This window comes from Stegastes partitus, unplaced genomic scaffold (genome assembly GCF_000690725.1).
Source record: "Stegastes partitus isolate 25-593 unplaced genomic scaffold, Stegastes_partitus-1.0.2 Scaffold601, whole genome shotgun sequence".
NCBI classification, from domain to species: domain Eukaryota; kingdom Metazoa; phylum Chordata; class Actinopteri; family Pomacentridae; genus Stegastes; species Stegastes partitus.
Window position 1 is genome coordinate 207345 of NW_007578332.1, and position 16320 is coordinate 223664.

Below are 16320 nucleotides of genomic sequence, written 5' to 3' on the forward strand. Positions count from 1 at the left end.
CTGTCTCCTCTCTCTTTGTTTCAGCTGACTGTTGTGGTGAAGTACTTTTTCCAGTTTGGTTTCTTCCCCTGGACCACGTCTGCCTACCGAGGCATCAACGCCGACCGGCCCTTCGCTCTGCCCAACATCATCGGGGTGGAAAAGAAAGACGGCTACGTCCTGTTTGATCTCATCCAGCTGCTTGCTCTGTTCTTCCACAGATCTATTCTCAAGGTAGCTGTGAAAAAAAATAGTTTTTTAACATATCTACTCATTCAAATAAACCCGTCTGCTTCTTTTAATCTCTCAAGTGACCACCAATCATGTTGAAATGTCCCGAACACTACAGTGCCACGGACTCTGGGACAACAAGGAGGTCGAGATGCCAGATTTCTTCAAGAAGATGAAGAAGAAAGTGGACAAGAAGAAGATGACAGGAGGCGATAAGATGGGCAGCAAAGAAAAACCCTCCCGCCGGCTCAAGTTCCTCCCCTTCCAGGCATCCACCTCCTCCTTATTCTGCAGACAAAAAAAAGGCGAATCTTCAGAATCTCATGGTGAATATTCAGAAAACATAGATGTTTTGAATTAAATGTGGATTAGTGGGTGGATCTGTGCTTTTCTTTTGATAGCTGGCACACGGCCTTTATTACCTGACATGTATAAAATGTCTTTATCTTTTTGTTTTTTACTGGAGAGGTGAAGCCCAAGAGGCAGCACAGCAAGAAAAAGAGACGTCAGCGAAACAAAGTTCCTCTGACCAGGAAACAGAGGATCAGACAGCAGATCAGAGAGCGGATGCTGCAAGCCAAAGCTGCCATCATAGAAGTGTGAGTTTTGTTTCAGATATGGTGTGACAACATAAGCTGCAGATGGCGTTCTGTTTTTGCAAATTTTGTGGATTGTAAAGTGTGTACCGGCTGAGCGCGTGTGATTCTGATGCTGTAGCTTCTTGTGTTTCTGCAGAGCGCTTCACATCTACTTACCCATAAGGCAGTTCTTCTATGACATCATCCACCCAGACTACAGTCCTGTGTGTGACGTCTACGCACTCATGTTTCTCATCGATGTAGTCAACTTCATTGTCACTATATACGGATACTGGGCTTTTGGGGTGAGTCGAGACCAAACATGCATATTACGTTTAAAAACCCTGATATGTACAATGTCACACAATGAGGCCGGTTTTTGTCTCTCCGTAGAAATATTCTGCAGTAGTCGACATCACGGAGTCCCTGTCGGAGGACCAGGTTCCAGAGGCCTTTCTGGTCATGCTGCTTATGCAGTTCGGTACCATGATAGTGGACCGGGCCCTGTATCTGAAGAAGTCTCTGATGGGAAAGTGTGTCTTCCAGGTGGTGCTGGTGTTCGGCATTCACTTCTGGATGTTCTTCATCCTCCCCGGGGTCACAGAGAGGTCAGAGTCCTTCAGCCAAATTTATGAATCTCCTCATTTGTTCACACAGCCTTTGAATTCATTCATACTCATCAGTTGATCTAGTCTTTTCTGAAACATCCATCCATTATCTATACACCGCTTAATCCTCACTAGGGTCGTGGGGGGCTGGAGTCTATCCCAGCTGACTCAGGGTGAAGGCAGGGGACACCCTGGACAGGTCACCAGTCTATCACAGGGCTACACTTAGAGACAGACAACCAAGCACACTCACATTCACACCTACAGACAATTTAGAATCAACAATTAACCTCAACATGTTTTTGGACTTGTGGGAGGAAGCTGAAAAAAACCTTCCTAATTCCAGTTGTTTAAGCTTCTTTCTGATTTTTGTTGTTATACAGTGTTTACATCCTCTTTTTTATTACAAAATATCAGCATGACTTTGCCCCTTATTTCTTCTACCGGCACGATTTGCACATGTTTTTTGTTGTTGTTGTTTTTTAAATCTAATGTGTGAGGTACTGGATACCTTGAATTTCCCCCAGGGGATGGATAAAGCATCTATCTAGAGACTCTAGAATGTAATATTTTCTGACTTTGGCATCCTCTTGTATCAAAAAAAATTATGGCAGCAATCTGACTGATTACAATGAAAGACTGACATCTCGTCTGTGTCTGTTTTTTCCAGGAGGTTCAACAATAACCCGATCGCTCAGCTGTGGTACTTTGTAAAGTGTATCTACTTCGGCCTTTCTGCCTACCAGATAAAGTGTGGCTACCCAAACCGCATCCTGGGCAACTTCCTCACCAAGAACTACAATTACCTGAACCTCTTCCTCTTCCAAGGGTAAAACAGCAGTCACTGCCTTTCATAATAACGGCCTCTGTCGTGGTTTGAAATGTCTCTGTTTTCAGTAGTTTGTATGGTGCATTGTAGAAAGTTCATCTTTGTTGTTCTTCTTTTCTCTTTCAGTTTCCGGATGGTTCCCTTCCTGACGGAGCTGAGGGCGGTGATGGATTGGGTTTGGACTGACACCACTCTGTCTCTCTCCAGTTGGATTTGTGTTGAAGACATCTATGCTAATATATTTATCCTCAAGTGCTGGAGGGAGTCTGAGAAAGTAAGTGGGAGCATTTTACTGTGCTGCTGGCTGCATTTCATCTCCACCGTCACTGCGATGTATTGACCAGGATTAATACAAAACCATGCACTCAGACTTATATGTAAATAATACTAAAGGTGCATTAGGTTAAAAAAAAAATGTAATAATCCAAAAAAAAATAAAAGAACATTTTAGTCCTGAAACAACTTTGTAGGCTAAGGAAACAAAAATAAATACATTTTACTACTCAGTGGACTGGAAACTTTAAGGTGAGAAGTATTTTCATTCATTTATTTTCTATGTCCTCTAGAAATACCCACACCCTCCAGGGCAGAAGAAGAAGAAGGTGGTGAAATACGGCATGGGAGGATTCATCATCTTCGCTCTCATCAGCATCATCTGGTTCCCGCTGCTCTTCATGTCACTGGTCCAATCAGCGGCCGGAGTGACCAATCCGCCAGTGGACGTCTCAATCCAGCTCAGCATCTCAGGATACGAGGTCAGAGTGGACACGATGAACTTCTGTGTTCACTTTTAGGGTTTGTGTGTTCATATTGTCGACACTGAAGCTACTGGGTTAATACCTTTGAAAAAAAACATCTTGCTTCTTTCACAGGTGAAACAGCAAACTCATTTGTGCTTGAAGTGCTACAGCAAAAAAAAAATGCAAATGTTATATTGTGTGAATAAACGCTACCTGTTTTCATCATTTACCACCACAATCACTTCTTCTGTTGCCCTGAGAAAACAGCAAATTCCCTCTTCTCTGCAGTAGCATCATGGTTTAGTTATACAGTGCATTCATCGTCTGTTTCTACTGTAGATGCTTTTTTTTTTTTTTTTTTTTAATCTAAATAGTTGTGTATATGTATTTCTGTTTCTGTTCACAGCCTTTGTTCACTATGAGCGCTCAGGAGCAGAACTTGATCTCGTACACAGAAGCTGATTTCAACAGACTCACCAAAGTTTATGCCACTCATGGAGTAAGAGCCATTTTGTTTCACTATAAATATAACAAAATCACAAGGTCTGAGACAATAAGCAACATAAACTAAACAGCAATCTTCAAAAATGATGATTATAAAACCATAAATGATGATGATCACAGTTTGTCTTAATTGTAAAATTGACTATGACCACAGAGGGGAACACCTCTTATTCACTATCAGCCAATTATTAGAGCAGAAAACCAACATAAGGTTCAGATGCAACACTGGTTGATTATTATTTGACGAGAGGAATGACTGGCCTTTGCCAAATATGTGTTTTTTCTATATTTTCTAATATGAAAATGAATTAGTAAATTAAGAATAAATATATAAATGTAGCACAAAATATTTAAGTGTAAGTTTGATTTTTAACTCCCTATTTGGAGTCACTTTGACTTTTATAGGTTTCATATCACCTCTGTGTTACATGAACATGAGTTTGCTGACGATAACATTATGAGTTACCTTATTACCCCGACAGCGTCAGAACTGTCTTAATGTTTAATACATCATCTTGTTTGTGGAGTGACATCAGCTCCTTAAGTGTCGCTTTAAATACTTAAAGTCACTGAAATAATCGTGGAAATCTAATCCCGTTTTTGCCCTCCTTTCCCTTCCTTCAGTCTGCTATGCAGTTCATAATGAACTATTTTGCGGAAGACATTATTGTTGCTAAGATCAAGAGCGATGCCAGTCTGCTGTGGAGCATCAGCCCGGCCAGTCGAGCCGCCATGATACAGGAACTGAGCAACTCCTCTTACATACAAATGACTTTACGCTGGACGCTGCTCAGGTCTGTCAGTTTGCATAAGTGTGTTTGTTTGTGTGTTTTACATGCAGACGTATATATGTAGATCATTCATGGACGCTTCAGTGCTTCAATGCATTTTCTTCCTCTTTGTCTTACAGGTGTTTCTCTTCTACTTGTTGTTCTGATTTGTTTTTGGTTAATTTGTTGAACCAAACAAAAGAAAGCTGATTCCCTTAAAAATAATTGACCTCATTAAGATAAAGCCTTCTAGTTAAATAGTTCACATATGAAAAGATATAAATATACATGAATCTCTGCATTAAATGTGTCCATTTACTACATATATCGTTATATTAATCAGAATTCTGTCCACCCTGCTCATACGATACAAGCCTAGTGTTTGTTGCCACAGAAACGTACGATTTCCTTTTAGTTTAACATCCTTTATGTGTGTCTCTGTTCAGTAACAACATCATATAATCGTTTGGCTGCGTTTTGTAACTGAGCAAACTTTGGCACATGTGATTTACATCCTTCCCGCCCTCCTCAGGGATTCGGCCATATCAATGAATGCAGAGACGATGGGAGAAAACACGATGAAGTTTGACGACAAAACCTTGAGGGAAGGGATCGTCCGCATACTCAAAGGCGACAGCAGCAGACCTGTGTGAGTCTCAGTCAGCACACAACCAGCCTGTTTGCTTGTACTGTCGTGACTTCTTCAGATGCTGGAATCAAATTTCTTGTTAATGTTTCAGGACAGCGCAATTAAATCAAAGAAACATGCAAGGAAGGGCTTCAGTTGAGATAAACTCATACAGTCAAAACCTGCTCTGCGGTTACTTTGTCTGGCTGTGTGCTATAGTTATCGTTCAGATTGCAAAGATAGACACTTTTGCCAGAGGATGCATCGACCTGCTGCTGTATATGAGGATACTTCAATAGGTTCTCTGCCTCAGGTGGAGACAAGGGGCGTAACTCCCATTTTGGGGCATAACTGGACACTATAAAGCGTTACATCACTGTGCACAAAAACTCAGATGTTTGTAGTCATTTCTGTCTGCCTCTCGAAAAAAAGTGCAAGCATGTAGCATCTGTAGGCAAGGTGATGGCTTCTGTGTTTCAGGACAGTGAGAGATTTCTGTGAAAGTGAAAACTGAAAGAAGCAATCAAAGACAAAAGCAGAGGAAAGCTCTGAGCTGGCGTGCTGTTGCGTGGCGTCCGTCCACACAGCATCAGATGGCAGAAGCAGCCAAATATATCTGGAAGCTCAAGATGGGGTAGCGAAGCCTGAACATCGGTCGACCAAGTGCGTTGAAGTCAAAGGAAACTATCTTGAAAAATGATGCAAGAACAATCTGTGATGTTTTCTGGCGGCACAGAACTTTTTGAAACACCCTCATATCATCATACAGCTTAGTCTTTCTATATAAATCAGAGGGAATAGCAGCTTACTGTAAGGGAACACATAAGTAGCCCAGAATAAAAACCATCAGAGGCTCCAGGTTGCATTTATTTTGTCATGTCTGAAATAATATTTTTCTCTCTCGTAGGATCATTAATTCTCTGCTGCCAAAGTTCATCAGGGGTCCCAAAGGACCAGTGTCCAAAATGGCAAAGAGAATGGCAGTAGGTGAGTTGTAGTACAGATGATTGATTTATATTATACACCTGCATTGTGCTCATAACACCCAAAGGAATTCATCTTGGCAGCTGCTCTTTGGCTTTAGTGAGGATGTACAGTCTAATTCAACCCCTGCACGTCTTCCCTCAGACATGTCGGACCGTCCGGACCTCCAGTCGCTGGCCTTCTTCAGACCCATGTCAATCATGCTTCAGCAGGTCAACGGGACGTCAGAGAAGGACACAGACCAGTGGTGGGTGGTGGAGGAGTGCTCCCCAGTTGTCACCTCCTCCGAGCACAAGTGTCACAGCATCGAGATAGTGATATTCAGTGATAAAGTCAGCCCGTCCAGTCTGGGCTTTCTGGCGGGACACGGGTAAGTAACAAGACGTGTCTGTGAAGATTCTCAGTCATCCAGGTCCTGGTTATTCTCGTAGATTAATCGCAGCAACTGGACTTGCTTAAGTTCCTTGAAGACGTTTCACCTTTCATCCAAGAGGCTTCATCAGTCATACTTTAAGCCGTAGTTGTTCGGCCTCTGACTCCGTCAACTTGTTGCTCCTGATGGGAGATTCTGTGGCAGTGATGAGGTCTATTGCTGGGATTTCTTCCAGTGTTACTGCAAAGTGCTAAAACGTCTTTTTCCGGTTGTGTGAGATCTCTCTCTGACAGATACTGACACTGACGATCAATCTACGAGAATAACAAGACATGGAAAGAAAATCACGAGTGTGGAGTTTAATCTTAACACAGCTGTCACCACTGTCCAGGTTTTACATACAGCCCACAAATACGGCACAATTTGTCCCGATTGCTGTGTTTTGCTGAAGTTTCAAAGTAACACATGTGCTGGAGCTCTATTGGAAAGTTTGCAGTGACAGATGCTGAAACTGTACTCTGCACTCTTTTATTAATATTTGGAACGAGATTCATCTTTTGCGTTTTTCAAATGTGATTCTTGGAACATTTTAAACCCAGTGCAATTGTGAGCACCGTAGTGGGCCGATCTACAGCAGCTCTAAACATGAGCAGATCTGAGCAAATCTACTGTGTTAAGATTAATAAGTCAAAATGTTGTCAAAGCTTTAGTTGACGTTTTACAACCGTACATATACCTTTTGCCTCCGTATAACGGCCAGCATTAATTCTTAACTGTTCTATTCTAGCTTTATTTTAGCTTGTCTAGTCTTGTATTGTGTGTCTTACAGCTTTTCTATTTTTTAGGCAAAGCATTTCATGTTATTTTGTTTTTTCTGAGCAATATCTGGCACAAGAATTTTGTTTGGGATTAATAAAGTTTTATCTTATTTCAAATAAATGTCTCACTGCAGGAAAAATGCCAACTTTCTCCTATGCAGACTTATACAACCCTGTTCACTCTCTTTTCACTGCAGCATCGTAGGCCTGTACATGTCAGTGGTGCTGGTCATCGGAAAGTTTGTCAGGGAATTCTTCAACGGTATATCCAGGTCCATCATGTTTGAGGAGCTGCCGTGCGTGGACAGAGTCCTGAAGCTCTGCACGGACATTTTCGTGGTGCGGGAGACGGGAGAGATGGAGCTGGAGGAGACTCTGTTTGAGAAACTCATCTTCCTCTACCGATCACCGGAGACCATGATCAAGATGACCAGAGAGAAGAAAGACAGCTAGGGCTTAGCGGCATAACATCTGTCAGTACGAGATGTTCCAGTGTCCACAGTGAACTTTTGTCACTCAAATGGAGGTATTTGAGCAAGTAACGGAGCAGCAGGTTGAATTTAGAAAATGACCCAGATGTAATTATGAACCCTGCTGTAGTGCTCCTGACCAAGAGGCTTAAACATCCAGCTACCACTCTTGACCTCTGACCTTCATGGACAAGGAAAGCAAAGAATTTTTCACAAGAGGATAAGTCATTGTTAATATTAAACTGATCTATTGATTTTAATGGAAAACAATTCAAGACTACAAAACATCTCTGACCTGATGATAGACTGCTTAGAATTTTAGTTCATTATTGAGCAATTTCTGTGCCTCGCATTTGTCAGCTGAAACTTCAATTCCTCAAAATTGTAAAATGACTTTCATCATACAAATGTAAATTGTGTTAAAAATAATTTCGGAGACATTTGACCATCACACTTCTTAATCTAAACTGCAGTTTAAAAAAGTCACTGCCAGTTTTAATTTGCTATAATTTATTATTTATTCCATTTTCTGCCCACTGGGCAATGCATGCTTTTCTATCGGTTTTGGGTTCAAGTTGTTACTGGTCTAATGTCGCCCCGACATCCAATTCTCAGATTTAGATTCTTTTAGGACAGTGAAATCGGTGATATTGTCATGGATCAACACACACATACCTCAGTCAATACCATGTTTCTGTATACAACTAAGTAGACTATTGCATCAGTTTATTTATACCAAAATAAAAAATGTTCGACAAAAATGTTTCAGCGTTTCATTTGTGCTCTGTGTGCATTAGTCACCAGCAAGGCAAGAATACAAGGAGAAAATGTGTTTCCAATATCCATCTTTAATACAACTTTAATTACAAATCAAAGGGCAAATATGCAGTTTCATTCAGGTCCCCGGTCTCTAACACGTCATCTTGATGTTGTCCAGCTTCTTTTCCATCTCCATGTTGTGCAGGACAGAACGTGACAGGAAAAAACTATCTACATCACAGTGTCACATCCTGCAGAGAAAACAGAGCAGACAGACAAAATATTATTGAACCATCCTCATGAAAATGCATTTTGAACTCCTAATAGAATGTAAGAGAATCTGATTTCAGCCACCATGGATTAGAGTCAACAGTAAACCTTAAACTCATGAAATTTACACTTAAAATTGGTGCCACGTAAAAGGTCACCTCACCAGGTCCAATTATTTTCTATTCATTTTAAAAAGAAATGCCGAAGCACAAAAAAAACTTTCGCACTTGACATGTGCCTTCATGTCTACCATATAAAAGGCACTATCAGACACAGAAACTAATGAACAAAATATTTTGATCTGCTTTGAAACTGAGACATACATGGACATTACATTTTTAAGGATAATAAATTATTTTGTCTAGATAGACAGGGAAAGGGCAGCTGTATACCGAAGTGCACAAACTTCCATTCCAACTACAGTCTACAACTGGTCGACTGGTGGTTCATGTACTTCAGACCTACTTTATACCAACATAAGGACTTCACAGATAACATATGAATATTTTGAGAAAACTATGACAGACTACATGACACATCGTTTTTTGTATACCAAGTTAGCTCCACCTTGACATTAATATTGTACTTAAATGTGAAAGCAACACAGGCCCAGGCGATAAAACCATAGCAATATATGTACAGGCAATAGACACTTCATCTACAGCAATAACAAACTTAAATGCAAATTGGTAGGGATAAACAACACAGCAGCCTGCTCAGAGGTCTGATGGACCTTAAGTCAAGATATGCAAAGAGGCCACTGCAACTTTTTTTCTATTTGTGTACGTCTCCTTATAGCTTTAACAACAAAATTATTACTTGTGTAGTTTGATTGATATGTTGAAGTAGCTGAATATATAAAATCTATACACACTTTCAGCAAACTGACGCACAGTGTAACATGCATTGTTATGTATGTTCTAAGTCAGCTCCACCTTGACTAGGTAAGACACACATTATAGTGCTTAAATGATTGTGCAACAGTAATTAAAACACAATTTAATAATGCATTACTCTAAAGGACTATTCTGCACAAGATATCAAATTCACTTTTGATGCCCTAAAATCTTTTTGCACCACTTTCTGCACACAGTCAGCGTTCAATGTCACAGCGGCCTCTTGTTGACACGTAATCTGTCGGGGACCGTGATTTACTATATGAGGCGGATAGTTACATATATCTTTTAAACTTACATGCTGTTTTGGGTTTGATGACTCTGACGCTGGATTCTGCGGCCTTTACTGCCTCGGTTTTGAACTGCGGCTTCAGTGCAGCCCGCACTGCGCTAGCGCAGACAGCGGAGAAGCGGATGTAGCTGCAGAGAGGACACACTTGTTAGCCGCATGCTAAAATATCAACACGATTGACAGTGACAGAAATTAAAAGACAAACACAACGACGCACTCAATTAAAATGTTTGCATGATTGTAAAAGACACATCGTGTATAATTAGAGCCTAACGACAATGCTGCAGGTTAAATGCATGTGGTGGAAAAGCTAACTCAAGCTAGCATGCTAACTAGCTATGTAGCACTGGGAAGGACTTAACTACAAAAACACAAAAATACTTTGTGAGAGTACTTAGTTACTATAACAAATCCTAATACAAACGGCGTAGTCAACATTTACTCCAAAGCATCCTTGACAATTGTATATTTCTTCATATTTTCTACCTGAGGCCTGCCTGTCTCCAGTATGCGACCATCTTGCCTGTATTGTAGCTTCAAGGACAGGTCGAAAATGTGCGTGATGACGTGTGTAAAATACGCCAGGCTTTTACTTCACCAATCAGAACGGAGCTTTATCATGATTGACAGCTATGACAACCACTTGTCCCGCCTCAGATGACACCTGTCCCTCTGTCTGCTGTTGATCAATGACATTGATTACAAAATAAGCAACTGCATGCATTTTTATACAGGGATGAACATTTGTTTTAGACCACCTGTCATAAAAACAAGAAAACGTTTACATATATTTTTTTTTAAAGAAATTTGACAGATTTTTCTTTTTTTGTAGAAGTTCCATTTTTGGCATTTTCTCCTGTTTTGTGACATGACAGAGTTCTTTGACTTTGATAATGCTAATAACCTAAACAGATGCTATTTTAACACTGTAATTAAAAATATCCCCTTAAGCTTAATTGTAGAATAAACCAGCATAGACCTAAAAGTGAGACACAATGTGCAAAATCAAAATTCATTTAATACAAAATTTGTCATTTTCAAAATTAATGAAACTGCTTGTATGCAAGCATATTAACTTCTACAGTGTTGCTAACTATAGGCCCAGCTATAACATATATGTATTTGAATAATTCATACAACATTTGTCCTGAGACATTACGTGGAGAAGAAGGCAGTATTATAAAACGCTTAAGTAAGGTAACGGTACCTCAGAATTGGGTTTGGGTAGCATGCAGTAGCTGTTTCCGCCACCAGGGGGAGCGTCACCACTGAGGCCGTATTAAAAATGTCTCCCACGGCTCCTCCTCCTTCCTCGCTCCGGTCACGCTGTCGTCTGTCGCCGGCTCCCGAGCCCTGACATCAAAGCCTGTAAAAATGAAGATCTGGGCGTCAGAGCACATTTTCAAGTAAGTCGTTGTCTTTCTGAAATAATGTCTTATACAGACTTTGCTGTTATGTGGACGGTTCCCTGTTGTGTAATCAGTTTTCGAGGCTCCCGCTGCTGTCCGGGGCACTGCTGCTAGCATGTAGCCGCTAAGGTTACACACAAGTTAGGTAACTACATACAAATAGCCGTCGGCTAACCGAGCTAACAGTTGAATATTTTTAAAGCACATAGCCTTCTATTCGCTATTAATTTTATTTTTTTAGCTGGTATCTACATTATTTTTGATATTTGTATGTACTGGGACTAAGCTGCTGTTAGCCGAATTAACTTTTGAGGTTAGCTTTCGCTGCTAACCGTTAAGCTAACTACCGCTATAGGATGCTGTAGCTGCTTAAGCTACGTACGTTATTTTGTTAAGGCTTATCGCATCATTTCAGTCTCAAGAAGGTGAATGGATTCATGTGTTTTTCACGTGTTACTGCTTAATTCCGGGATCACAATCTGCCCACGGGTTTGACGTTATGTACCGCTACTTTGAGCATTACATAACAGGCTGTCTGCCCGTCAAAGGAGAAACAGCGACGGGAATACAACCGTCCGTGACTGTTTCTGCTCGCTAGGAAGCAAAACAACAACAAAAAAGCAAATAATAATCTTCCTGCTTTTGTCCATTCCTGGAAGTTTCTAGATTAAAACGTAGTGATGATGATCGTTGCGCTGTACGGAGGGGGGCGTTCCTCCTGCTGCATGTCGGCGGAGAGCAGCCTGCTGGGCGGCTCCAGTCTGCTGCTGCTGGTCCTGCATCGATTTCTCTATTAAAATTTAACCTGTGAAATTCACACAGAATGATTCTTATACGTTGTATTTCGCATCGATCGTTTCTATGGAATTCAATGATTGCTGCTTTTCAATCACGTTTGCCCCAAAACGTCAAATGTGCCATTAATGTGAACAGATCGTTTTATTATTACTGCTTCATCATTTTGGTAAGTGTTACATCTATAATTAGTGAAACACAGGCATGATTACTTTTTAAGGTGATGCTTGCATGAAGCATATTGAGAAAAAAAAAGAGGTTTTGCTCAGTTATCAGTGAGGGAAATTGATATCCAGTGCTGAATTAACTAGTCTTTATATATAAAGACAAGTTTAAATTCCTAACAGGTTTAAATCAGGTTGCGTCATACATATAAAGACAAACATATTACTTTCTCTTTTCTCAGACTTGCACATATTACAAGATTGAAAAATAACTGCATATCACACACTAAAAGATTGGATCTATTTGGGAAGCAGATGTAAACAAAGGGAGACTGAAGACACTATTAACAGCAAAATGAACTAAACTGCAGTGGGAAAAAAACAATAGACGAAAGCTAAGATAGTCTGGATGAGAAATGATTAAGCAGAGTTTTTGTCTGTTCTTTAACAAGAACTTGAGGTGAGCTGTTAAACTTTGCTTGGCAAGGACAGCGTCAACTGTTCCTGGCATTTTTGTAATACCTGTATTTATCCCAGTTTTAACTTGGAAATATGAAACCTGTTTGAGGGTAAACCTCTCATGCTAACAAATAGTCTGGACCAAACATTGGGTCAAACCAAGATCACAGACTGGGTTTATCCTCTGTTTGATGTTTGTAGTGAAAACAGGGGTAAATCAGCCCAAAACTCATGTAGTGTTAGCCGAGCTCATGTTCATCCTCAGTCATTTATCAGAATATTTAATGGCCTTTAAGAACTTCCTGTTTCTAAATTTTAACATGTGTTTTAACAGCCACCCATGGGAGACGGTGACCAAGGCAGCAATGCAGAAGTACCCCAACCCCATGAACACCAGTGTGTTTGGTGTGGATGTCCTGGACAGAAGTGTGGACACAGAGGGACGGTTACACAGCACCAGACTGCTCAGCACTGAGTGGGGGCTTCCTGCTATGGCCAAGTCTGTAAGTTAGACCATAAGAGGAAAACCTGAGCTGCAGGATTCATTATTTTTTACTGATAATATTTAATTATTCTTCTTTGTATCAAGCATGAGTTGTGTTTTCCTCCTGCAGATCATTGGGGTAACAAGAACATGCACTTACGTCCAGGAGCACTCAGTAGTGGACCCCCAACAGAAGACCTTTGAGCTCAAATCTACAAACGTGAGTCAGACTCATACATTTTACTTTTGCTTGACACTGATATTAAGCATGAGAATAAGTCAAAAATGCATTTCTTGAGCATTCAAACATGAGAACATATTCTACTTAACTCCAAGAATTAAATTCTGAACCTGTTTTAAATACCAATGCTGTATGTGATGTAAAAAGACTAATTCTAACTTTGTTTTTCTGTCCAGATCTCCTTCACTAACCTAGTTTCTGTTGATGAGAAGTTGACATATAAGCCACATCCACAGGACCCAGAGAAGTAAGTGACTCATTTTCTATGGTTACTGCTTTTATTCTTTTTCTTATCGTGTAGCTCACATGGATCTGGTTAGGCCAAAGTGTTTTGTGCTAAAATGTTTTGTGGTTTTTATTGTAAGATTATAACATTAATGCACAATCTATTACGGATTAGACACTATTCATTTGTTCTGTTTGTGACCTTTTGTTTGTGTGATTGTGTTCTCAGGACGGTGCTGACACAAGAGGCTCTGATCAGTGTGAAAGGTGTCAGTCTGAGCAGCTACCTGGAGGGTCTCATGGCTAAGACCATATCAGTCAACGCCGGCAAGGTAAAGCTGCTTTAAAACCACTAACTTTGCCTTTTAATATGTTGTTGTTATCAGAGTTTATTTGTGTGCCGACGTCTTTTATGCTCTTACTCGGCTACATTGTAGATAAGACCTTGATACCTCAAAGTACTCTGAGATTAAATAAAGGTTGAAGGAAAACCTCCCTGTGACTCACCTTGACAAACTGGTCTTCTCATGGCAGCATATCTGTCACTACACATTATGTTTTGTAACGTTTCTGTGTGTTCTCAGGGTCGGGAGGCCATGGAGTGGGTCATCAGGCGGTTAAACACAGAAATCGAGGAGCTGGCAGCGACTGCTCGTGGGACCATGCGCGTCCCCATGGCAGCAGCTGTTGCAGACAAATGATGGCGGCCTTCCATCGCTGCTTACTCCATCATCATGAACCGATGGACTTCTCGAACATTTTCCCCTCAAAGGGGACCTCGCACCTCATCTGCCAACACAGCCTAATGACCACAGCCCCATCCTTTGGCCCTACGTATGTCTGTTGTGTGTGTTTGTCACAAGAACACTGTTCGTCGCTCCTCAGCAGTCTGCACCGACGGGTTTTCGTCTCATCGGTGCGGGCGGTGACGTGGAGTGTTGAGCTGATGACAGTTTAAAATACAAACAGGGTTGAATTTGACAGCACTTGAAGCTCATAGGACTTTGTCTTGTGACGTGAAAGCTCTTTTTTAAAATTCACACTGTGCCTCCACATCATCACATCCACTTCATCTTTACTTTCCTTTCTCTCTTTGTCTTTAACATTTCATCACTGCCTCCAGAGCTTCGTAAATGGGTTGAGAACAGCCGAAATGGAGTCACTGTTACGTAAATTTCCGGATTGTCTTACTTTGTACAGCGGAACTGACCAAAATATCTCAAAACCAAAAGCTGGCAGTGCAGACAGGCTGTAAGAGAATCAGCTGTCCATGACGGGGCTGTTTGTTTGTTTTTATCTTATCTCCACTGTTATGTAAAGTCAGATCTTGTGCAAACCTGTTTCTTGGACCTATTTATTTTAAAGTATCTAATATTTATATTACGAGGAAAAGCACTGAAGCAGGCAAACTTTCCAGGAAACCGAAGTTTTACTCTGTTGTCTGAACAGTTTGTAAAGACTGGTGCGGCTCAGAGAAAGCAGAGCTCTTGTCCGACATCTGAGTGTGCTGGTTGAGTGACCAGACAGAAATGCTGGTTTTACAGTGTACTCGCATGGTGCTGGAACACAACAGGTCCAAGTGTGACAGTTTTCTAATCATGAATACTTGCGAGGGTCCACAGCAGTCCACGCCACAGGCCTGGGTGTTGCTGATAAAGTCCAGTGAAGTCTCAACTCATTTAAACCAAGCGGGGGGAGGGTGCTTTTGCCTTTAACCCTGATTTGATCTCTTACAGTCTTTCTGGTAAAAAGACGACTTGATTTCTTGCTGTCTCTCTTTATCTTTTCTCTCCCACTGATGATGTGCCGTGTGTAGTTCAGTGTTACAGTATAAGAACGTGCATACTTGAATGTTTAACTTATTATCAGCATGTGTACTTGGAGACAGAACGTCCTTTAAAAGACGTGTTGTTTTTCACCACGGTGTTGTAGGAGGAGCCCTGCAGGGTTGCGTTCAGGGTCACTGACAGTGCCTATAATAGATGTACAGATGGAACCAATCTAATACCCTTGAACACTTCAACTTTGTGACCATGAACAAACCCACTCTGTGTATCTTGCAGTCTGTAGATGGTGTTATTTATAAGTAGCTGTTACACTGATTTTAGAAGCTGTTAGCTTGGAGTGTTGTGCAAGTAGCAGCACCGTTTTTATACTACTGGCTTATTCCATAGAGACTCTCAGGTGCTGCATAGTTGACTTTGCCTCAGTGTCCCTTTTGTTTTCTCAAACACTTCATTAATTCAGTTTTCAGTGGAACATGTACAGTGCTACAGTTTACATTGCAGGGCTTCGTGCTACAACTCAAATTATCTTACAGTGTTAGAGCAACCTTTCATCGAGCTCAGCAGCATCATGAGTCTTCCAAGTACATCTGTTTGTCTTTTCCCACACCTGCCTCCATTTGAACGGATCTTCTCAGAAATCTTGTTCACAAACCGTCTGTCTGTCCGTCTCACGTGTCGTCCAGCTCAGCCTGGTTTAGCCGATCAGCCCGTCGGTGTCCACACAGTGTCTCATTTTTACAAATGAAGTGTGACTTGTGGTTTTTCTATGGGGAACATTTTAAGAACCGTGGCTGTAAATAGGCTTATATTTATATTTTGGTGGTGTTACATTCCAAGAATGTGAACATGTAACAGAATCTAACGAGTGCACACAGAAGTGTTTCAAAAATAAAGAGATGTCATTGTTTCATGAACATGGTGGTGATGTGTGTTTTTATAATATGTCAAAGTTCAGAAGTGTCCCTTTCTAGATAACTAGAACCCTGCCCACCTTAATCATTGTAACTGGAACGAAATGAAGCATAAC

At 40.9% G+C, this 16320-nt stretch overlaps 3 protein-coding genes across 3 annotated transcripts in view; 2 read left to right on the forward strand and 1 right to left on the reverse strand.

Moving 5' to 3' along the window:
• LOC103362780 (piezo-type mechanosensitive ion channel component 2) overlaps nucleotides 1-7495 on the forward strand; it is a 50646-nt gene extending 43151 nt beyond the window's left edge. Inside the window, exons 39-52 of the mRNA XM_008289263.1 lie at nucleotides 25-213; nucleotides 329-536; nucleotides 677-809; nucleotides 946-1093; nucleotides 1182-1396; nucleotides 2067-2225; nucleotides 2352-2499; nucleotides 2792-2980; nucleotides 3372-3464; nucleotides 4094-4263; nucleotides 4772-4888; nucleotides 5775-5854; nucleotides 5996-6221; nucleotides 7240-7495. Coding sequence (XP_008287485.1) covers nucleotides 25-213; nucleotides 329-536; nucleotides 677-809; nucleotides 946-1093; nucleotides 1182-1396; nucleotides 2067-2225; nucleotides 2352-2499; nucleotides 2792-2980; nucleotides 3372-3464; nucleotides 4094-4263; nucleotides 4772-4888; nucleotides 5775-5854; nucleotides 5996-6221; nucleotides 7240-7495 — 2331 coding nt within the window. The remainder of the gene's footprint in view (nucleotides 1-24; nucleotides 214-328; nucleotides 537-676; nucleotides 810-945; nucleotides 1094-1181; nucleotides 1397-2066; nucleotides 2226-2351; nucleotides 2500-2791; nucleotides 2981-3371; nucleotides 3465-4093; nucleotides 4264-4771; nucleotides 4889-5774; nucleotides 5855-5995; nucleotides 6222-7239) is intronic.
• Nucleotides 7496-8340: 845 nt separating this feature from the next.
• atp5f1e (ATP synthase F1 subunit epsilon) lies at nucleotides 8341-10324 on the reverse strand. The gene is made up of 3 exons (XM_008289247.1): nucleotides 10216-10324; nucleotides 9736-9857; nucleotides 8341-8522 (listed from the first exon to the last, which is right to left on the reverse strand). Coding segments are annotated over exons 1-3 (156 nt in total). The 5' UTR covers nucleotides 10248-10324; the 3' UTR covers nucleotides 8341-8520.
• A 683-nt stretch (nucleotides 10325-11007) lies between these two features.
• LOC103362768 (protein slowmo homolog 2) lies at nucleotides 11008-16207 on the forward strand. The gene is given in 7 exon segments (XM_008289248.1): nucleotides 11008-11035; nucleotides 11038-11135; nucleotides 12891-13059; nucleotides 13171-13260; nucleotides 13458-13528; nucleotides 13736-13838; nucleotides 14091-16207. Coding segments are annotated over 7 exon segments (669 nt in total). The 5' UTR covers nucleotides 11008-11014; the 3' UTR covers nucleotides 14208-16207.
• The last annotated feature ends 113 nt before the right edge of the window (nucleotides 16208-16320 follow it).

Bases quoted from the DNA above. Each gene is read 5' to 3' on its own strand.
- atp5f1e (XM_008289247.1), bottom strand. From the start codon at position 10,247: ATGGTCGCATACTGGAGACAGGCAGGCCTCAG. The intron at 9,858-10,215 runs GTAGAAAATATG...TCCTCTCTGCAG, and splicing joins TGGAGACAGGCAGGCCTCAG to CTACATCCGCTTCTCCGCTG.